The 25082-nt window shown below is 33.0% G+C and overlaps 1 protein-coding gene and 1 non-coding gene across 2 annotated transcripts in view; both read right to left on the reverse strand.

The window, feature by feature from the left end:
* LOC126887244 (spidroin-2-like) overlaps positions 1 to 25082 on the reverse strand; it is a 79895-nt gene that overhangs the window by 22032 nt on the left and 32781 nt on the right. Inside the window, exon 5 of the mRNA XM_050654651.1 lies at positions 15361 to 15510. Within this exon, the coding sequence (XP_050510608.1) occupies positions 15361 to 15510 (150 nt within the window). The remainder of the gene's footprint in view (positions 1 to 15360; positions 15511 to 25082) is intronic.
* Positions 21653 to 21736, reverse strand: Trnal-uaa (transfer RNA leucine (anticodon UAA)). The gene has a single exon. It is a non-coding gene; the product is annotated as a tRNA-Leu (tRNA).

Genomic DNA, 25082 nt, shown 5'->3' on the forward strand with positions numbered 1-25082 from the left:
TTTTAACCCACCACCCCTTCCCCCTGCCCCCACCATCAAAAATTTCATTTTTCGTTTTTATTTTTTTTTTGGTGGGATGCAATCAATTTTAAAATTTCAAAAAATTCACACGCATAGTTGAGGCTTTTATAAAACATGCCTATTTTTTATAGACCCATAGGTAGAGTGTACATAACCTCAAAAAATTAAAAGAATTTTTTTTTTTTTTTTCAAAAAAGCGTATAACTTTTTTTGAGGAATAGCTGCCGGTCTAATTTTTCTTTATCTTGTGTGTTTTATCAAACACTATATTTTAAATTTTTTTCAGATTATTCCGTAAGTCTCCCCACCTTCAAAAATCCGAAAAACTGTTTTTTGGGGGGTTTTGGGGGATTTTCCCTATTTTATAGACTTCATAATATATCAAATAAACTTTGTTTTTATAGGTTATATGTAACTTGAAGTAACTGAGTTCTTTAGAATATTTAAAAATCAGAAAAACACGTTCAAACCCCCCAAAACCCCCTTAAAAAACAGTTTTTTGGATTTTTGAAGGTGACCAACGTTACAAAAAAATCTGAAAAAAATTAGAAATATAGTGTTTGATAAAATACATAAGACTAAGAAAAAATTAGATCTGCAGCTATCCCCTAAAAAAAGTTATATACTTTTTTTCAAAAAAAAAATTTTTTTTCAGGTTATGTACACTCAACCTACAGGTCTATAAAAAATAGACGTGTTTTATAAAACCCTTAACTATGCGTGTAAATTTTTTGAAATTTTAAAATTGATTGCATCTCACCAAAAAAAAATAAAATCGAAAAATAAAGTTTTTGATGGTGGGGGCAGGGAGAAGGGGGTGGTGGGTTAAAATTACGATGAATCTTATGTCTTAATCACATAAAACTTAAAAAATGAAAAAAATTAAATTCTGGTAATTAGGGAGGGTATTTTTAATTTATGTATCCCGTCCATAAGTGGAAAGTTTGATGCGCCACTGTAGACGCATGTGCCACTGAAAAGTGACGGCACAGTGTTCAAACGTTTTCTTTTAGGTTCTACTATTTAAGTTATAGGGTCCCGTCGTGCCTAAAATGATTAAGAATTTTCACCTATAGCGGCCCTTAGTCTATAAATGAAGAAAAATGTGCAGCAAACCCATCAGCAGAATGCAGGACGCTTTGGTTGTCAATACTAGAAGAATAAGTGAACAACAAGAATATACCAGCAATAGAGGATGAGAAAATGTGAAACGTACCTCTTCAATTATACACAATATATACGCAATACACAATACACAAACACAATACGAACACTCCCATACACCGACCCCCATAAAGCACATAAAAATAATGCCGAATCACAAAAAATAATCAGAATTTGATGTACCAAAGGGCATAAAACATCAACCCTCAGATCTTTTCAGCCAAAGCATGGATGTTGCCTACAACACCGTGGCCAAGTATCCAACCTCAATTTTAATAATGCATAACTCCTCAAACCTTGGCGGTTATACAGGGTGTTTCATTAATAATTTTCCATATAGTAACTGGAGAAACCTTAACACAAAATACGAAGATTTAACCTAAAACACTTAAATAAAATGTGGTTCCTTACTGAGTTATAGGGTGTTTTATCTAAGAATTTAAAAAATATTTTTGCTCAGCATTTTAAAACTAATCGACGTATCCTTTTCATACTTGGCAAAAAGTGCGACTACTAGACACCCTACTAAATAATGATAAACAAACGTTTTTAGCTACTACCAGAGGCGTACGACAGGGGATGGAGAATGGTTGACCCTTCTTAAATTCTACGCCACTGGAGGAATAACTATTTTAGTGCCATTTTTAGATTCTCCAATACTTTCCACGTAAATAATATACTCTTCATTGGTAGCGATAAAGTCATTAGTTTTCGAGATATTTGAAGTTAAATATGAAACGGCACAGTTATTTTGATTAATTTATGATACAGTACGTAAATCGTTCAGATGGACATAGGGAACATACATTGTATATATTTAGATACATAAATACATACATTTTATTATATTGAGATAATTGTGGCAACTGAGCCCTCTCGATGACAATATGGTTGTTAGCATTAAGGGACATTAACCTCAAAATTGATAACTCATTTCGACTGACACAATTCTCTTAATGTATATTCCCTATGTCCAGCTGAACGATTTACGTACTGTATGATTCATATGATTAAAATTTAAAAATTATTTGTACCCAGTACTTTAAAACTATTTCGCTTATCCTTATCATACTTGGCAGAAAGTGTAGGTACTGTACACCCTACTAAATTAAGATAAATGAACGTTTCTAGCTACTACCAGAGGCGTACGACAGGGGATAGTGGCTGGTTGAACCTTTCCAAATTCTACGCCACTGACGAACTTGCTATTTTAGTGTAATTTTTTGATTTTGCAATACTGTTTATCTAAATAATACGCTCTTCATTCGTAACGATAAAATTATTAGTTTTCGAGATAATATTTGAAATTAAAAATGAAGCGACACAATACATTAATCAAAATAACCGTGTCGTTTCATTTTTAACTTCAAAGATCTCGAAAACTAATAACATTATCGTTACGAATGAAGAGTATATTATTTTCATAGAGAGTATTGGAGAATCCAAAAATTGAACTAAAATAGCAATTTCGCCAGTGGCGTAGAATTTGGAAAGGGTCAACCATTCACTTTCCCCCGTCGTACGCCTCTGGTAATAACCAGAAACGTTTGTTTAACATAATTTAGTAGTTTGTACAGTACCTATACTTCCTGTTAAGTATGAAAAGGATTCGTCGAATAGTTTTAAAATGCTGAGCAAAAATAGTTTTTAAATTTTTAGATAAAACACCCTGTAACTCAGTAAGTAACCACATTTTATTTAAGTGTTTTAGGTTAAATCTTCGTATTTTGTGTTAAGGTTTCTCCAGTTACTATATGGACAATTATTAATGAAACACCCTGTATAATCTATCAACACAATGTTCTTAGTAATCTTTTTTGAAAACGATTTTCGAAGTGGAAAATGTAATTATCATTACAATCAACTGTGGCTAGTCCCATATAAACATAATATGCATTGCAATTCTTTCTTCTTTCTTTCTTTCTTTCTCCCCTTTCTTTTATCCTAACAGGGTGTCAGATTTGGGCAGGCTATTTTAATTTTCATTCACCCAACTCTTCCATTATTTTCTATTTCCCGAACTATTCCCGCCTCTACTACTTGCTGTATTTTTTTTGGTCTGCCATTTTGTCTTTCCAACTATCCTTCATAGGTATCTCACATAGGCGTAACCAGGGGGGGTTTTGGGGGTTATAACCAGGGGGTTATAACGACCCCATTGGGATGTACTTTGAGCTCTATACGCTTAACACCATAGCCCTCAGAGACCTTCCAGTAGTTGTAACCCCCCCTTTCAGGTAGTTGTAACCCCCCCTAGGATCATCCTGGTTACGCCTATGGTATCTCATCTCCATTGCATTTATCCTGCTCTTATGTTTGTCCAGAATTGTCCATTTTCACTTGCATAGAGCACCGTCGGTATTATAGGCTACTGATTATGTATTTTAGAAAGGAACTACAACGTTAACGGGGTTTTATTGTTTCATATAGTCAATGGACCTCTAAGTATGAAAAAACCGTGGAGTGCTACCAACTAAAATGGTGCGTTTTTGAGAAAGAGGTGAATTAGTCCCTAGGCACAGGGCGAATTAGGGTGAGTTGTATGCATTTTTAGTGCAAACACGTCTACAGGAAAATTGTTCCAGGTGAAATTTGCTATCAAAATATCATATTTTAGAGTCAAAAATATTTTTTTTACAAAAATATACTCAAAAGAAAAGCAAGAAAAAATCATGAAAGAAAGCAATTTTGTTTTTTGTCCCATAACTTTTTTCCACGGGGATATAGGTATAGGCATTACTTCACAGAAAAATAACTTCTATCCTTCCTCTTTAAAATGACGTTTAGTAGAAGTCCTCATGATTTACAGTTTCCAAAATATGATTTTTCAAAATTCGCTACTCACAGCGATTTTGGGACATTTTCCTTGTTACTTCGCAAACATTGTTGTGTAACTTTTTTTTACGCAGCTTTAGGTATATCCAATGTAATGTATATCACATGTAATAGGAAGAGAATACAATTACCTTTAAAATGGTCTACTATATAACGTCGTACGACTATTTTTAAGCAAGATATTGCTTTTCAAAATGTTACACTTTCATGATTTTTGATATATTTTACGATTATTTTTAAATTCCTCATAACTTTTTTTGTTGTATATTTAGGTATATACAATGTGCAATAAAAAAGAAAGCTTCTTTTCTTTGATTTAAAATGGTGTATAGCAAAAAATTCTAGGACTATTTTTAAACAAGATATGCTGTTTCAAAGTGTGACATATATGCATGCAATAGGTCCCACTAAGTTGGAACCATATGGAAAACTTTTTTATTATTAACTTTATGAAAAAACGTTATTCTTTATAAAATACTCTGCATAGTCTAAAACCTAAAATACAATAATTAGATATAAAATGTTATCAAAAGTGTACGAAACATTTTAAAAAATATGAATTTCGCTCAAGAGAAAAAAACCTTTATATTTCACAATATCGAAAAGTGTAATTAGGAAAAGTTATTTGGAATTAAAAATTATGTTATACAGTAGACTCGCGATTATCCGAGTCTCGGTTATCCGAGCCCCTCGGTTAACCGAGGCAAAAGTCATAACATGTGGGTTACAATTTTAAACCTTTCCGCAACATCGCCACCTCAAAATCCAAAAGAGGAATAAAGCTAATGCAAAATCAAATACTTTTTTAAACAGTAATATTGATAAGGTAAATGTTTTTATCTTTTATAGACAGTACTGTAATAATTTTGTCATTAAAATATCCACAGTTATGATTATTTACGTGTTTTTCTATCAATATAACCAATCTCAGTGTTAACCGAGTTTTTCCGTATCCGAGGTAGTTACGGTCCCAGTTACCTCGGATAATCGCGAGTCTACTGTAATATGCAATTATATTCTTCTAATTGAAAAAAATAATAAAAATTTAAATTTTTCTTAAATTTCGGACATCCTTAGATATTATACCTATATCTTTTTTAAAAATAGTCCTAAGATTTTTTGCAATACACCTTTTTAAAGTAAAGAAAATATGCTTTTTTTCATTTGACAAGGTATATACCTAATGTACAAGAAAAAAAGTCATACTGAAAAATTTTAAAAATAATCATAAATAATATCAAAAATCATTAAAAGTATAAAACCTTGAAAAAGCAAAACTTACTTAAAAATAGTCGTACATCCTTATACAATAGACCGTTTTAAAGGTAATTGCCTTCTCTTTCTATTAAGGGTACCATTGCATATACCTAGAGAGGTGTAGAAAAAAGTTACAGAACAATGTTTGCGAAATAATGGGGAAATTGGCCCAAAAATGCTGTGAGCTGCGAACTTTGAAAAATACTATTTCGGAAACTATAAATCCTAGAGAATTCTACCAAACGTCATTTTAAAGGAAAAGGATGGAACTTATTTTTCGTTGAGGCAATGCCTATACCTATATCCCTGTGGAAAAAAGTTATGGGGAAAAAAACAAAATTGCTGTCTTTTATTGCTTCTCGCTTTTCTTTCGACTACCGTAAAACGGGGTTACTTTGCACTGAGCAGGGTAACTTTGCACCGAACGTGTAAAAGTATATTTTGTGTAAATCTACGCTCAATTTTCTTTAGATATTTTTTGTACTACCTTTAGAACACATAGGCAACATCGCAATACATCAGTAAGACGCGCGCGATTGTCCCTGCGGTCGTCAGTTATTCATCAGCAACGATTCGAATATCAACCTTAAAAATTTATTATTTTCTGGCTTTGCAAAATCATACAGTACAGACAGTCACAGCGGTCAAAAATTGGTAAGTACACATCTAATGATATATACCATAACCGATTGCGATTTTTAGCTGTCAAAATAACGGTTTTAAACCAGGATAGCACTAACAAAAAAAAAAAAACATTGTTGACATGTGCACTTAGACGTGAAATTGGGTATACTTTGCACCGCCAACTTGCAAGTGGTGCAAAGTATCCCCAGGAGTAAAAGTAAAATATAAAAATTGTTTCAGGAAATGCCCAGACATTATAAAAGGAAACTGGGATCTCGCAAATTTGCAGACTACACAGAAGATCTGAAGGCATGTTTGTCAGCCATAAAAGATGGCATGAGCACAAGAGTTGCAGCTGAAACCTTTAAAATCCCAAGGAGAACTATATTTTATAAATTAAAAGGAGTACACGCTGGAAAACCAGGATACCCAACAATATTCTCGTACGAAGAGGAAAGGTGCTTCGTACAATGTATTCAGAGCCTTAGTGATGCTGGTTTTCCTGTTACTGGGATGGAATTGCGGCAAATAATAAAGAGCTATTTAAATAGTCAAGGAAAAAATATTACTCGCTTTAAGGATAATACTCCAGGTATCGATTGGGTCAAATCATTTTTAAGTCGTCATAAGGACCTTACTGCAAGGATAGCCTCAAACATTAAACGAAGCAGAGCAGCGCTCAATGCAGACCAAATGACTGAATACATTGAAAATTTAAGACAAACCATAACTGGTGTGGAGCCACATGCTATTTTTAATTATGATGAGACTAACTTAACAGATGATCCCGGAAAAAAAAGGTATTAACTAAACGTGGGGTTAAATATCCTGAACGAATTTGTAACTCTTCAAAAAGTAGCATTTCTCTTATGATGTGTGGAAATGCAGCTGGTGAGCTACTACCTCCTTATGTGGTGTACAAATCCAAGCATTTGTGGGACACCTGGACTGAAAATGCCCCCTGGTACACGTTATGCAAATACTGCCTCTAGTTGGTTCGAATCACAGACATTTGCAAATTGGTTTAACACTATTTTATTGCCCAGGCTTAAAAAAATTCAGGGAAAGAAGGTCGTTTTAGGAGACAATTTGTCTTCTCATATTAATGTTGAAGTCCTGGATTTGTGTCGAAAACACGACATTCATTTTATATGTGTGCCTCCGAATAGCACCCCCGTTACACAATCGTTAGATGTTGCATTCTTTGCTCCAATGAAAAAGGCCTGGAGGGAAATTTTATCTCAATATAAGGAAACTCATGTAGGCAGTAGATCAAATGTACTTGAGAAACAGCATTTTCCAACGCTTTTACGGTCATTAATCGAAAAAATACAAAAGAATGGCGATCAGATATTAAAGTCCGGATTTAATAAAATGTGGTATCGTTCCTTGTGATGTAACACCGCTCTTGGAGTGGTTAAAAACAACTAAGCGATCTAAAACTGATAGTCATTCAACAAATAATAAATCAAGTTCGTCGGATATCGAAAACACTTTCATTCAGTATTTAGAAGATAAAAGAAAGGAAGCCACAAAGTTTAAGACACGTGGGAAGAAAAAGAAAATAACTGTTCCGGCAGGACAAAGTATTGCCCATTCTGAAATTACTTTAAAAGATCTAACTGAAGCATCAACTTCCACACCTCATATAGCTGTTAAACCAGAAATCGTAGATGATTCAGAGGAGGACAATGTTTTGGACGACCACTTTCCACTAGGCAGGGATTCATCAGACGATGAAATAAATGAGGTGCAAGGGATGGAAGAAGAAAGAGAATTTAATGAAAAACTCGCCTCTGGTTCTCTTGGAAGGAATATTGCTGAAAAAGTTAAAAACTCTGAATTAGATGTTGTTAAAAAAAATATTGGTGAGTACGTTTTATTTTTCTATGAAGATCATGTTTACCCCGGCGTAATAACAGCAATAGAAAATGATGGAGCGATGATCAATGCCATGGCAAAATCGTTAAAGTCTTGGAAATGGCCAGAAAGGCGCGACGAAATATGGTATTCCTCGGACAATGTGATTGGTGCCATAAAACCTCCCAAAAAAATTTCTAGACGAGGATTGTACATTGTTCCAGAATGCGACAAATTGTGGTGGGATTAGTTTCAAACTTTGTATTTTCACTATTGTCGTTATAATAAAGGTTATTCATTTAAAATGTAGCAATGTTTTTTCCTTTTATGTTTCTTTTATAAATGTAGGTAGGTTTAAATTCAAAAAATTGACCAATAAACATTTTTTTGCATTTAATTGGTGCAAAGTTTAAAACCCTGTAGGATTACTATGCACCAGCAAGCATCTTGTAGCCAAATATTATTAAAATATCGAATGGTGCAAAGTATGACTCTTCTAGGGTATACTTTGCACCACTAATAAAACTAGGTTTTTCTTTTAATTATGCAATATACCTAAAAAATAGCTAAAATAAAAGCTATATTACGACCTGTTCAATAGATGTATATAATAAAAAGTTCAGATCTTCTTTCAAGTAACTTTATATTCACTCTAAGAAAAAAAAAATAAAAAATGGTGCAAAGTAACCCCGCTTTACGGTACTTTTTTGTAAAAAAAATATTTTTGAGTTTAAAGTGTGATATTTCGATAGTAAATTTAACCTGGAACAATTTTCCTGTAGACGTGTTTGTACCAAAAGTGCATAGAATTCACCCTAATTCACCCTGTGCCTAGGGACTAATTCACCCCTTTCTCATAAACGCACCCATTTAAATGGTAGCACTCCGCGGTTTTTTCAAATTTAGAGGTCCAATGACCACATGAGACAATAAAATCCCGTTAACATTGTAGTTCTTTTTATCTCTCTTATTTTGAACATAATCAATAGCCTATTACTATCGTGTTATATATTTTTATCTTGCCTCTCGTGTAAGTTCTCTTTTTCCCAGTATTGGTACTAACGCATAGTATAACTTGTTTGATTTCTTTGCTCATTACAATAATTATTCATACTTCCTTAATATTCGGATAAACTAGAACTAAAGAAACTATGCTACAATCTGTCTGCCCGATATTTTCCGCCCTTCTAAACAATATTTCTTCAAAATGTATGCTTCAGATGTATAAAGTTACATTTATTTCAATGTACAAACTTTTCTAATTTAAAGCATTTGCTGTTAAAAATGAGAAAACCATTTACTAGTAAAAGTACTATTTCAGGTAACTGCTGCATGATTACTTTTACTCGCATAGCCAAAATTAATAATTCAGATCAAAAAAAGCCAAAATATTTTTATCGATGAGATACAGTAGCAATTTTAGATATTAGTAGCTTAAAAAAATGTATCCAAAACTGAATTTTGCTTTTATAGACAAGGCAAAAACGGCGGGTATGTTAGAAAAAATATTCCCATAAGATTTTTTTTGCATAATCACATTCGTGAAACATCCCAGAATAAGGTTCATGAAGTCGCCCACGTGAAAAGTGGTCCGATTTTTTTAACAATTTTTTTTAATTAAATTGCAAAAATCAATATTTTTGGCCCATACATAATTTTTGTTAGGTTTTTTGGACTATTCTGGACAAAAAAGGTCTCTTGTAATTTTTCTGTAAAGTTGATCGTTTTCGAGTTATAAACAATTTAAAATTGAAAAAAACGAAAAATGGCGATTTTCAAGGCTTAATAAATTGGTTAAAAGTTATTATTATGAAAGTCAGAAAGTGACTAAATCAAAGTTTAAAGCCCCCTACAGAATCCTGAAGAAATTTTTGTCGTAATTTTATTACTAAGCTGTTATTTTTAAGTAATAATAATGAGCGCCAGCACGTATTAGGAGGCAGTCTATGGTGAGTGCGAGAGTGATGCCACTCCGGCAGTCCAATGGGGCATCTTACTCGCACTCACATTTACAGCCGCGTCAATACGCTCTTACGGCTTATTGTTAATAATTAAAAATAACAGATTAGTAATAAATTAATGACACAAATTTCTTCAGGATCATGTAGGGGGGCTTTAAACTTTGATTTAGTCACTTTCTGACTTTCATAATAATAATTTTTAACCGAGTTATTAAGTCTTAAAAACGGCCATTTTTGCGTTTTTCAAATTTTAAATTGCTTATAACTCGAAAACCATCAACTTTAGAGAAAAATTACAAGAGACCTTTTTTGTCCAGAATTGTCTAAAAAACCAAAAAAAAATTGTTCAGACCAAAATATTAATTTTTGCAATGTGATTAAAATTGTTAAAAAAAATTTGGACCACTTTTCTCGTGGGCGACTTCTTGAACCTTATTCTGGGGTGTATTACAAATGTGATTGTGCAAAAAAATCTCATGGGAATATTTTTTCCAACGAACCCGCCATTTTCGCCTTGTCTATTAACAAAATTTAAAAAGCCAAAACATTAAATTTAGAAATATCAAGCCACCGATAACTAAACTTTTTTCAGCTAAATTATTTTAGTGTTTTTACAAAAAAAAAAACTAAACAAAATTTAAAAAAATATATATTTTTGCATGCATCCATACCACTCAAACAAGACAAAATCCTGCAAACCGTAAAGCAACGTTTATAGAATGCACTTTTCTGGACACTAAGGCAAACAAGGCAGTTAGTTTCATTAAAGAAAAATAATAGCGTTGTATTAGGATTGCTTAAGTACAAAAACGATAGATCTGTCAGAAATTTTAAACGTAAGTGTTATACTATATTTTATGTAATGAAAAATATTGTGTTATTTAAAAAGAAATTATGAGTTAGATTTAAAAAATGTCGATGCTATAATATTATACCGTTATATTATTGTAACAAAAGTTTTCACCGGCCCTCGTATAACAGGTCCCATCTCCACACAGACAGAACAATATCGATGTTTCGAGTTAAGACGCGATGCAGTGGCGAGGAGGACGTGCAACTATAGTATTTTTACTACAAAAACGTTATTACGTAGGTCAAAATTTTTGACGTAAGAGAACTGTCAAAACATTAGAATGTGACTTTTCATTATTGCCGTGTTTATAATAAACATAGCAATAATGAAAAGTCACATTCTAATGTTTTGACAGTTCTCTTACGTCAAAAATTTTGACCTACGTAATAACGTTTTTGTAGTAAAAATACTATAACCAAATGTCGTGATCATAACTAGAGATGGACAGAACGTTCCAGAAATAACGGCTACAGAATATAACGACACGATTTTCCGAGTAAAATTTTTGTTGAAGGAAATCGGAAAAAAATAACTTTGTGCAGAACTAAATTGCGGGGAATTTTTATTTGAGTGTTTTTGGTTTAAAGGAAAAATCTTAGGAGTTACAGAGCACTAATTGAACAAAAAAAAAGAAGATTTGGGAGTGCTAATTTGTTTATAAATAAAATAACACACTTTCTGCGGACTTGTCATACCCCATATTACTAATAGTCTGGGCTGATTATCGGAGAATAGGCCATTTTTGGGAAAAGTTATTTACCAGCAATTTTATTGCTGGAATCGAATTATAAGATCCTATATATTATTAATATAGGTATGCAAAGTACTCAGATAGTGTGCTACTTTTTTATAAACAAAATGGCGCCCGAAAATCGTGTTTTTTTAATTATTGCTCTATAACTCCGAAGATTTTAACTTTACAACAAAAACACCCAAATAAAAATTCACCGTGATTAAATTCTGCATAGAGAGTGTTTTTCCCGATCTGCTCCGACGAAAATTTTCCTCGGAAAATGCGGGTTTCCCAACAAAATCTTTAATTCTCAAATAAAGTTTTAGATAAGTAATTACCTTGCATAAAAGCCTTCTTGGTTTAGATTATAGTTCAAGAAGCTGGTGAAAATTAAACGAATATTTTAGCAACAATTCAATTGTTAATTAATAATTTACGGTCGCAATAATAACCAAAATAATTATGATACACTGATCAAACTTTGAAATCTTATAAAGATGAGATGCCTGTTTAACATTTTGTCGACAAAATATAAATTTTTTATTTTTTTGCATAATCTTTAAATGTTTAAAAAATAGTAATAAACAAATTAACGTTTCTCAGAAACTTTTTATTATATTATAATCTTAAAAAATACCTAAAATGCGCATTTCAAATATCTTGAAAATGAATGCTTTAAAACTTTTTTGCAACCATTTGCAAAAAAAGTTATAAAACAGCAAAGTAAACACGATTACTACGGTGTTTATAATTTTTTTTTAATTCTTTCAAAGCGTAGAAGTGAGTTTAAAGTACAAGCTAATTATTTACAAAAAAATATCGATTATCAGTTTAATACAGTACTGTAGCTAAAATTTTCACTCGGAGCGACGACCGACCGCGCGACGACACTTTTAATAAATAATGTATGCTGCGTGTCAGTCGCTTCGAGTGAACATTTTAGCTCCGACTCTATATCAGGCCTACTTTTGCGCTAAAAATTACAAAAAAAAAGTATTTTTAATCTTTGATTAAAATATAACCATTGCACTAATTTTTGACATGCTTTGCGAGTAATTAGATTGTACCATAGACTCACTTTTAAGCTTTGAAACAATTAAAACAAATTATAAACAACGGAAAAATCGTATATTTACTTTGCTGTTTCATAACTTTTTTGCAAATGGTTGGAAAAAATTTTTAAAGCATTCATTTTCAAGACCTATGAAATACGCATTTTAAGTATTTTTTTAAAATTAGAATATAATAAACAATTTCTGAGAAATGTTAATTTGTTTATAACAATTTTTTAAACATTTAAAGATTATGCAAAAAAATGAAAAATTTATATTTTGTCGACAAAATAATAAATAGGCATCACACCTTTATAATCTTTCTAAGTTTGACCAATGTCTCATGAGTATTTTGGTTGTTATTGCGACTGTAAATTGTTAATTAACAATTAAATTGTTGCTAAAATATTCGTTTCATTTTCATCGGCTTCTGAATTTATAATCTATACCAAGAAAGCTTTTATTTCACCAAGCTATATAATTATTGATAAATAATTACTGGCCCAAAAAATTTATTTGAAAATTCGAGATTTTGTTGGGAAAATCCACATTTTCCTCTATGTAGAATTGCCTCTATGTAGAAAAACATGCCTCTATGTAGAATTAAATTGGGGTGAATTTTTATTTGAGTGTTTTTGGTGTAAAGTTAAAATCGTCGGAATTATAGAGCAATAATTGAAAAAAATACGATTTGTCGGCGCCATTTTGTTTATAAAAAAAGTAGCACACTATGTGCGGATTTTGCATACCTATATTAATAATATATAGGATCTTATAATTCGATTCCAGCAATAAAATTGCTGGTAAATAACCTTTCTTTGTACTTTACTAATTAGACCAGCGTATTATAACTATTTTTTTTCAAAACTCAAAGATTATGCAAAAAAAAGAAAAATTTATATTTTGTCGATAAAATATTAAATAAGCATCTCATCTTTATAATCTTTATAAGTTTGATCAATGTATCATGATTATTTTGGTTATTATTGCGACCGTAAATTGTTAATTAACAATAATTGAATTGTTGCTAAAATATTCGTTTAATTTTCACCGGCTTCTGGAATTACAATCTATACCAAGAAAGCTTTGACGTCACTAAGTTATTTAATTATTGATTAATAATTACTTACCTAAAACTTTATTTGAAAATTAGAGTTTTTGTTAGGAAAACCCGCATTTTCCGAGGAAAATTTTTGTCGGAGCAAATCGTGAAAAAAATATCTCTATGCAGAATTTAATTGCGGTGAATTTTTATTTGGGTGTTTTTGTTGTAAAGTTAAAATCTTCGGAGTTATAGAGCAATAATTGAAAAAAATACGATTTGTCGGCCCTATTTTGTTTATAAAAAAAGTAGCACACTATCTGCGGACTTTGCATACCTATATTATTAATATATAGGATCTTATAATTCGATTCCAGCAATAAAATTGCTTATAAATAACTTTTCCATGAATTTTGCTAATTAGCCCAAAGTATAATATATACAATCTTAAGAGTCGATTTTAGCAATAAAATAGCTGGTAAATAACTTTTCCCAAAATGACTTTTTTCGATAATTTTCCCAGACTATCAACAAACGTTGCGGTGGTTGCATAGCCAATAAATCCAATAAACAGGAAGACCAACCCAAATTCTGAGCAGTGTCAAAATGATAACGTTAATATCCCCAGTTGGAACTAATATCGAAATGGATAAGAATTGCTATAAATTGCATCTGTCGTGGCGGAGTAGAAATTAAATTGCGACATCGAAATGAATTAGAATCAGACCCCAGATGTCTTCAGTGGGGATACATGAACACCACTGAATCGATACGAAACCAAGCTGCCTATTTAAACAGAATTGTAAAATAATCCAGGGCCAGCGATAACGGGCCTGCAAGAGATGCACTGCAGGCGGGCGCCCCTGTTTAGGGGGCGCCAAAATGATCTTTTTTCTGCTGGTGTGGTACAAAATACTAATTTAAAAAAACCGAAGGGCGCTTATTTTCGCTAGTTTTGCAAGCGGGCACCTTATTATACCCTAGCGCGGGTAGCGACATCTATTACAGAGAAGTAGTAATTTAAAAGTGGCATAAATATTGTCAGAACTATCAAGTCTTTTACTTATAGCAATCCTAATTTTTTGGGTACATTTTAGTAATAAAAAAGCAAATATATTTTCGGTATTATTGTTTTACAGAAACGTTTTATAAAACTAATTAATAAGCTGTAACAATATGTGGAATTTGATTTATAGTAACCATTACACAAATATTTGTTGTAGCTTTATTTAGCAAGGTTCAGTCGTTTTGTGGTTTACTGTATCGTATGCTGCTGTGAGGAAGTCTAACAAGGCTACCCCCACTATATATTTCTGCTCAAATCCCTCATCTATGTATTACCCTGTTGAGTTCAGTACTTGGCCTGTGCACGATTTACCTGGCCTGAAGCCTGCTTGTTGTGGGATTAGTTTTGCATCTAATTTTTGGATGCGGTTCAAAATGAGGCGATCATCATACAATTTGTACAGGTGGCGTAGTAGAAATATCGGACGGTAGCTACTTGGTAGTTCAGGGTCTTTCCCAGGTTTCAGAATGGCTACCACTTTTGATTTGCGCCACAGTTTTGAAATCTGGTAGGTAGACCGACATATATTAAATAGATCAAGCACCCATTTTGGCCGAAGTGCTTTATCAGCTCTGTTAGGATTTCGTCCACCCCAGGTGGAGTGGACTACACCCCAGGTGGGGTGGAAATCTAGACTACATAATCCAGAACGTTAACACTTGATCTTTTTCATTTAACAACATGGGGGTGTTTTTTATCTTTGCTAAAACATCTTCCTCAAATATTGCGTATCATTTAATGAATTAAAAAACAATAAAACCAAATTTTTATTTAGTCCCGTAAACAGATTACGGTCCTATTGTAACATAAATGATTGGTCGTAAGATCATTATCGTTTTTTAAATAACGTTAATATATAAAACATATTTATATTTAAAATAAATTTACTCACAGCATTGTTAGGAGAATATCCTCTCTGTGCGTCTCCTCCACCTCCCATGAATTTTCCAATGAGAGCTCCTGCAGCACCGCTTTTGATAGCTCCCGATAAGAATGTCTGAGCTCCATCCAGAAAACTGTCCAGTTGTGATTCAGGTTGAGCCTGTAAATGAAAGAGTTATCAAAATTAAGCCTAGTTTGATTACTTTTATATACTACAAGTGTAACAAAAATACAGGTCATAAATTAAATCAAATATTCTGGGACCTAAAATAGTTCGAATGAACCTAACTTACCTTAGTACAAATATGCACATAAAAAAAGTTATAGCCCTTTGAAGTTACAAAATGAAAATCGATTTTTTCGAATATATCGAAAACTATTAGAGATTTTTTATTGAAAATGGACATGTGGCATTCTTATGGCAGAAACATCTTAAAGAAAAATTATAGTGAAGTTTGTGCACCCCATAAAAATTTTATGGGGGTTTTGTTCCCTTAAACCCCCCAAACTTTTGTGTACGTTGCAATTAAATTATTATTGTGGTACCATTAGTTAAATTCAACATTTTTAAAACTTTTTTGGCTCTTAGTATTTTTTCGATAAGGCAGTTTTTATCGAGTTGCGGCTTCATTTTTAATATGTTTACATAAAAAATTTATGGGGGTTTTGTTCCTTTAAACCCCCCAAATGTTTGTGTACGTTCCAATTAAACTATTACTGCGATACCCTTAGTTAAACACAGTGTTTTTAGAACGTTTTTGCCTCTTTGTATTTTTTCGAGAAGGCACCTTTTATCGAGATGTGGCTTCTTTTTTAATATGGTTAAAAATATACCTAAAAATGTAAATCATAAATAAATTTTCATATTATTACCAAGTCTCCATAATCGTACTTATAACCATATACAAATATGTGGTGGATTTGAGAAATATTCAAAATATCTCGATAAAAACTCTTTATTTTGTAAATTCAAAGGGCTGTAAATTTTTTTATGTGCACATTTGTACTAGAATAACTTAGGTTCAATCGAACTATTTTTGGTCCCAGAATACATAGTAGTAACCAGAGGGTGGTTTTGGGGGTTATAACCCCCCCTTTTGGATGTACTTTGAGCTCAATACGCTTAACACCATTATTATTCCATACCCTCCAGAGACCTTCAAGTAGATGTAACCCCCCCTTAGGATCATCATGGCTGCACCTCTGCCAGAATATGTGAATAAATTTATGACCTGTATTTTTGTTACACCCTGAATATAAGCAACAACAGATTAAAAATTGAGAGAAAATGTGTAGGTACGCTGGAAACAAAAGGAAATGGAAAGGAAGCAAATGAACCATCAAAAAAGCCACAACAGAAGAACAACCACCGAAGGTGCCAAAAATAACTAAAAATATCTACTTATACAGTATGGTGCAAATGTCTGGAATAAATTCGATATTTCGTAAACCGGCGACCTTAAGGAAAAACCCTGAAACAGGTCGATTTTTATTTTAATTTACGATATTTTGGCATATATTTCATACGAGTGACGTCATCCATACGGACGTGATGACGTAATCGATGATTTTTTAAATGAGACTGGGGGCATGTGATAGCTCGTTTGAAAGGGTATTCAATTCTGTATTCAGTAATATAATATAAACATAATTGATTATACACAGTGTCCAAAAAAGAATGTTTAATTAAATTAATTGACAAAAAAAGAAGAATGTATGTAATTTATTTAATTCAAAATAAATTTTACTTTTGTCAGAAAACAAAAAATGTTTATTTGTTTATTTACGCGGACGACATAGTACTAATAGCAGATTCCGAGAACAAAATGCAGAAACTAATGGATATATGGGTAGAGGAAATAGAAGAGCTAAAATGGAAATAAACGAGGAAAAAGGTAAGATAATGATAATCAACGGCAAAGAATATAATGAAATAAAGATAAAATGCAAAAACTCAGAACTGGAAATAGTTACTTACGAATACCTGGGAAGTATCATTACTAACGACGGAAAAATAGACTGGGAAATAACAAATAGGGCAAAGAAATCAAACAAGTTATGCTATGCCTTAGCCATAATACTGGGAAAAAGGAAACTTGCAAGAGAGACAAAAATAAACATATATAACACAATAGTGATACCGACTGTGCTCTACGCAAGTGAAAACTGGACAATTCTGGAAAAACATAAGAGCAGAATAAATGAAATGGAGATGAGACATTTAAGAAGGATAGTTGGAAAGACAAAATGGGATAGATTAAGCAACGAGACTATTAGGAGAATGGCCAACCAAGAACCCATAATTAATGAATAAACTAAAAAAGAGACAAATGAATTGGTATGGGCATTTGATGAGGATGCAACCCAACAGAATTACGAGAAGAATCCACGAAGCAAGGAACAGTGCAAAAAGAAAAAGAGGCAGACCAAGAAAAAAATGGATACAGCAAATAGTAGAGGCGGGAAAAGTTAAAGGAAAATCACTCGAGGAATTAAAAATAATTAAAAAAAAAACAGAAAAGAATGGAAGAGATGGGTGAATGTAAATTAAAATAGCGATCCCAAATCCGACACCCTGATAGGGTACAAGGAAGAGGAGAAAGAAAGAAAGAAAGTAATTTTTGGAATTATAATTTTAACAGTTAATACACCTCCTAAAAATTCATATTTTATTCTTTCGAAACATGTTGTGTCCTGTATACAGGGTGATTCATTAAGAATGTCCAATCTCAGAGTTGTAGATTCTAGACCTCAAAATACATATTAATATTTAACTCAAATCACTTAAATAAAATATGGCTGGTTACTGAGTTACAGGGTGTTTTATTTAAAAATTTTTTAATTATTTTTACCCAGTACGTTAAACCTATTTCACGTATCCTTATCATACTTGGCATACAGTGTAGGTAGTGTACACCCTACGAAATTGTGATAAACAAACGTTTCTACATACTACCAGAGGCGTACGACAGGGGATAATGAATAGATGACCCTTCCCAAATTCTACGCCACTGGCGGAATTGCTATTTTTGCGCAATATTTGGATTCTTCAACACTTTCTGTGTAAATAATGTCCTCTTTATTAGTAAGATAAAGTCATTATTTTTCGAGATATTTGAAGTTGAAAATGAAATGGCACAGCAATTTTGTGTTATGCTATTGTGCCCATTCACTTTTAACTTCAAATATCTCGAAAAGTAATGACTTTATCGTTACGAATAAAGAGTACATCATTTACATAGGAAGTATTGGAGAATCGAAAAATTGCGCTAAAATAGTAATTCCGCCAGTGGCGTAGAATGTGGAAAGGGTCAACCATTCAATGCTCCCTGTCGTACACCTCTGGTAGTAGTCAGAAACGTTTATTTAACATAATGTTGCATTGTATACACTACCTACAAATAGTTAATATTTCACCCAAATCACTTAAATAAAATGTGGCTTCTTATTGAGTTGCAGAATATTTGATTTAACAATTTAAAAATTACCTATTTGTACCCAGTACTTTAAAAGTATTCGACATATCATTATAATACTTGCCAATCAGTGTAGGCACTGTGTATCCTGCTAAATTATGTTAAATAAACGTTTCTCACTACTACCAGAGGCGTACGACAGGGGAAAATGAACGGTTGGCCCTTCCCAAAATCTACGCCACTGATGAATTTGCTATTTTAGCATAATTTTTAGATTCTCCAATACTTTCTATGTAAATAATATACTCTTCATTTGTAACAATAGCATCCTTAGTTTTCGAGATATTTGAAGTTAAAAATGAACGGGCTCAACACGTTAAACCAAAATAGCTATGCCGTTTCATTTTTAACTTCAATATCTCGAAAACTAATGGCTTTATCGCTACTAATGAAGAGTATATTATTTACATAGAAAGTAATGGAGAATCTAAATATTACACTAAAATAGCAATTCCGCCAGTGGAGTAGAATTTGGGAAGGGTCAATCATTCACTATCCCCTGTCGTACGCCTCTGGTAGTAGGCAGAAACGTTTGTTTATCATAATTTCGTATAGTGTCCAGTACCTATATTTTCTGCCAATTATGATAAGGATCCGCGAAATAGTTTTAAAGTAATGGGTGAAAATAGTTATTAAATGTTTAAATAAAACACCCTGTAACTCAGTAACGAGCCACATTTTATTTAAGTGATTTGGGCTAATCTTAATATTTTGAGGTCTAGAATCTATAACTCGGAGATTGGACGTTCTTAATATCACCCTGTATAACAAAACCGTTTTATTGTTTTCACCCATTTTGAAAAAATGTGAAATCTTTGTATTATCCACGTCCGTCTGTCCGTCTGTCCGTAACCACAACTCCTCCGGCAATATAGCAGCTAGAATGACAAATGAGGTGTCAAATGAAAGCTGATAATCCTAGGATTGTACTAAAGGTGAGATATTTGACCTAGGCGGTCTGTGCGTCGGTCCCTCCGACCGCGAATATAACTCCTCCGTCATTATACCAGGTAGAATGACAAATGAGGTGTCAAATGAAAGCTGATAATCCAAGGATGGTACTAAAGGTGAGATATTTAACTTAGGCGGTCTGTACGTCGGTCCCTCCGACCGCGAATATAACTCCTCCATCGTTATACCAGCTTGAATGATAAATGTGGTGTTAAATGAAAGCTTATAATCCAAGGATGGTACTAAAGGTGAGATATTTGACCTAGGCTGTCTTTCCGTCGGTCCGTACGACCACGAATATAACTTCTCCGTCATTATACCAGGTAGAATGACAAATGAGGTGTCAAATAAAAGCTGATAATCCAAGGATGGTACTAAGGTGAGATATTTGACCTGGGAAATCTTTCCGTCGGTCCATAGGACCGCCAATGTAACTCCTCTGCCGTTATACCGGGTACAATCACAAATGAGGTGACAAATGTCAAAGTTTAGTAAGAATGACTCAACATTAGTAAATTCGTATATCAATCCACGCAAAGTTACACGTAAAATTCAAATATCGTCTTCCAGTTCTACTTTCGATTACTTTGGGTGAAAACCTAGGACTTACGAAGTCCAATTACTTGTTATAAAAAGTACTTATTTATTACAGTGTAAGTTTTGTAATTTTAAGCATTTTATATCGTCAAATTATTTTATATTATCTCCTATAAATAATAAAAACGTTTTATTATAAAAAAGTTCTTTTTCATAAAAGTGTAATTATTAATTTATTAATTTCCCTAGATCCTAATAAAGAAAGCTTAGGGCCTTTATTTTGACTAAGGAGAATTTGAAACTGTTCATTATAAGAATGATTATGATCTAAAAGAGGAAGTGCATACGTAAGATCTATTTTTGTATGATTGAAAGCATGAAAGCCCATTTGTGTTCGACTATACGTTTGTTAAAGGTTCTGCCAGTTTGACAGATGTAAGTTTTTGGACAGTCACCATAGTAAGTTTGTATACACCACAGTGGAGGAGCTAGCCCCACAGGGGCCCCCTATCAAAGTTTGTCGCGGGGTTTTTACAATTTTGCTTAAATAGGCAGCCTGGTTTCGTTTCGATTCAGATGTGTTCATGTATCACACCACTTTGTAATTGCTTTTTCTTTTGGCTCTTATTGTTCTTAATGTATTTGTTTAATAAGTTGAAGTTGTTATTTATTCTGAAAGCTGGTGTTATTCCTTTCTTTTTTTATGTGATAAGAGAAGAAATATGACCAAAAAAAATATTAGAAATTAATAGAGCAAAGAAACGAAAGATCGGACTACCAAGAAAAAGTTGGATACCTAAATTAAATTATAAAAGCAGATAGTCAGAAGGATGAATTACAGAGAAATGAAAATTATATCAAGAAATAAAAAAGAATGAAAAAACGGAATAGACACCAACAAAACAAAAAATCCGACACCCTAGGTAGTACAAGGGGTTAAAGAAGAAGGTTACTTTTAACAAGTACATAATATTCGAGTTAGGTAATTAATTATAAAAAAAATGTTTAAGCTTTATTCAGCAGTCATTACCAGAATATAGCTCCTAAAGTAGAGCCAAAATCTGAGAATTGAAACATGAATTTTCTTGTTAAATAACTTTTATAAATATATACCTATATTTTAATGCTCATTTCTATATCACATTTAATAAAATATTCAAATGTAAAATATTACCGATATTTAAAGAAATGTTAAAATTTAAAATTTAATTTAAAATTTAAAAACGCATTTTTAGTCTTCTCCTGGACTATTACATAATCTGATATGATTATAATGAATTTAATTTATTTACAAAAATTTTAATTATTATTTTAAAGAATAAAAAAAACAAAAAGTTTTGTCAGGTGTGGGGTTCGAACCCACGCTCCCTCTCGGGAACCAGAGCTTAAATCTGGCGCCTTAGACCGCTCGGCCAACCTGACGATGTGAACCGAATTCTATATTTCGTACGTACATAAAGGCTATTTTATACAATATACTTTATAAAAAATAAATGAAATTATGAATTATTACAATACATAAATCATATTATATCTTTCGTTTCGACGTCGTATCTTCACTAGAAACGAAGTTAGCGAACTATGCATTTTATCGAGTTATACTTATTATATTTTTTTTTTATTTTGAAGTTTCAATTTCGGATTCTAGAGAAGAATAGAGGTATACATACTGGAGGAATTTAATATGATGGTGATAGCGTGATGTACATATCTTTCTCCATGGGAGAAGGGGGTCATGGGAAGAATTTGGAAATAAAAAGGAAAGTGATAATGAAGATAATGCGAAGTTGCTTTACAGGACCCTAAAAAATCTAAGACAAAAGAAATCAAACGGAGTAACAGGTTTAGAGGACAAAGATGGTAACATATTATTAAAAAATGAAGAGATTACCGAAAGATGGCGAGAACATTTTATGGAATTATTTATGGGAGACAATAACGAGATAGAGAATGACAGGGTGGAGTACAATTTAAATGAACAACAAGATGATGATGACATAAGATAAGATACGAAGAATTCAGGGAAGCAGTTTTAAAATTAAAAAATGATAAGGCTGCAGGACACGATAATATTAAGGCTGGGCCAGTGGCGGCTGGTCAGAGGAGGCAAGGGAGGTTTAGCTTCACGGGCGTCATTTGATAGGGTCAGGGGGGCATTTGCCCCCCTGACCCTGAAAATGACTGAAATTTACAAAAAATACATAAATTTTCATCATTACATGATAGATAATGTATTGTATATATAATGCTTGCCCCCCCCCAATCAAAATTTCAAATGACGCTCCTACTTAGCCTCCTCATAAATTTTTTACACATGCTATTTTGCTTCGCGCTAGAGATATCGGAAAAAGTTATTTGAACAAGTTGTTCCAAATAATGTTCTAACCCCACATACCAAATTTCATCACAAAATTCGCACTTTTAGTTTTTTCATTATTTGTCGTCAGTGTCCTAAAATTGGTTGTCCCGAGAGCGGAGGCTGCCGGCCGGGGAAGCTTCACTTGCTAATGCTCCGCGCAGCCCAGCAGCGTTTAAGGAGACCCGGTCTTCTTAACGCTGCATTATCGCTTAACGTAAACGCTGCCCGGAGATTTAGCAAGGGCGGCTGACCAGCCAGCAGCCTCCGCTCCAATTTTAGGATCCTGACTACAAATAATGAAAAAACTAAAAGTGCGAATTTATTGACTGAATTGGTAGATAATAATATCTGAACTTAAAAACTTTTTAGTCGGTATGGTATGGGATTCCGGAGATAGTGTGTTCGGATAATGGGCCTCAATTCAGTACTCAATTTGATTTCAAACATATTACTAGCAGTCCTTATTTCCCTCAATCCAATGGATGTATAGAGGCTGCAGTTAAAATAGCGAAAAATCTCCTTAAGAAAAATGAAGACCTTAGTCCAGCTTTATTAGCTTACCGTACCACACCCCTTGAATGTGGATTTTCACCTTCCGAACTATTAATGTATCGTAAATTGAGATCTCCCTTAAACGTTACCCGTAATTCCAGAACTGTTAAATAATCCCGTTAATGCCGATTCGGTAGTAGAAAGAGAAAATAGAGTGAAAGAAAAATCAGCTTCCCAATTTAATAAAAGACATATGGCCAGGACTTTGTCAGATTTATCTATAGGAGACAGTGTATGGGTAATTGATTTGAGGTTGTACGGTAAAATTTGGTCCATTTTAAATGAAGATCTTATATATTAAAAACCAAGTCTGACAATTACAGACGAAACCATCATGACCTTATTCCAGCACCATACTACATTGAACCTGAATTTACTCCAGCACTACCTCTGCCCACTTCTGGTTCTGATTCCAATTGTAAAGAAGGTAGTTGGGAAGATTGTGCGAGTCGGAAGGATTGTCCGGGAAACAGTGAGTTGTGTAGTGATAACAATTATAATGCGCTAACAGTTCCAAATGCAGGAAATAACTGTTCTGATATGGAACAGGATTCTTCCCGTCCGAAAAGAATATCTCGACGGCCAGCGTATTTGAAAATTATTTAATTTCATGAAAACTTGTTTTTGTAAAGAGGGAGATGTACTATCGGCACAATATGGCAACTCTGTAAGTTGTGAAGTCAGTCACTAATACGTCAAGGCTGAGGCCGATGGCAGATCTCATCTCTCCTAACCTCCTAATCTGACTGTTTTGTATTGAGACAATAAACCTGATAAAGTGCAAGAACCCTTTTATTTAACAGAACATAAAGAAGTTTTCACTTCAAAAATGTATTTCGCAGAAGCGACAACGGTCGGTAATTTAATACTTTTTCCCAATCCAAAGAGTGCACAACGTCCCTGAAGAAGTTTTCACTTAAAAAATTTATTTCATCGAAGCGATGACGGTCGCTAATTTAATACTTTTCCCCATCCAAAAAGTGCACAACGTCCCTAAAGAAGTTTTCATTTCAAAAATTTATTTCGTCGAAGCGATGACATTCGCTAATTTAATACTTTTCCCCATCCAAAAAGTGCACAACGTCCCTAAAGAAGTTTTCACTTCAAAAAAATGGTCAAAAACAAATAAGGCCTTAATTTACATTTTTTTGCGCATTTTTTTTGCTAGTACAAAGGACATCGCACACATCTTATGGAAAATATAATGTCACTCAAATTCAATAAAACTTATACGAATAGATTCGTTTTAAAGTAACGGTCAAATCTTATCATTGCGCCAACTCTTAATTACGTATAATTACGGCGCAAATTGCAATTAAAGTTTATCGAAATCACATTTTTTGAGTCAGTAAAAGTGTCAGTTACCATCACTATTGCTCTGGGTGCTATTCAAAAGAGCTTAAAACCCCCGCTGGGCCTAAGCGGATTAGTGAAACTAATCCGCTGATTTATGGAGTACCGACAATTTGGGTGTTTTAAAATATTTTTTCTCTCTCTAACTTATGCACGTACCCATTTGATTTCAGATTTATTTATATCAATTTCTGCTCTTATTATTGAAAATATAGAGTTGGCGCAATGATAAGATTTGACCGTTAATTTAAAACGAATATATTCGTATAAATTTTATTGAATTTGAGTGACATTATATTTTCCATAAGATGTGTGCGATGTCCTTTATCTAGATATTTTATAGTTATAGCCTCCCCTATTATAAAAATCGCCACTGGGCTGAGCTAAAACTTAATATATGGAAGGAGAAGGATTACAATTACTATGGAAGATCATAGGGAGCTGTTCGCATACTGGATGCATACCTAGAGATTGGTCTCTTGCAACGATTCTCCCATAACACAA

Source organism: Diabrotica virgifera, chromosome 6 (genome assembly GCF_917563875.1).
Source record: "Diabrotica virgifera virgifera chromosome 6, PGI_DIABVI_V3a".
Lineage (NCBI taxonomy): Eukaryota > Metazoa > Arthropoda > Insecta > Coleoptera > Chrysomelidae > Diabrotica > Diabrotica virgifera.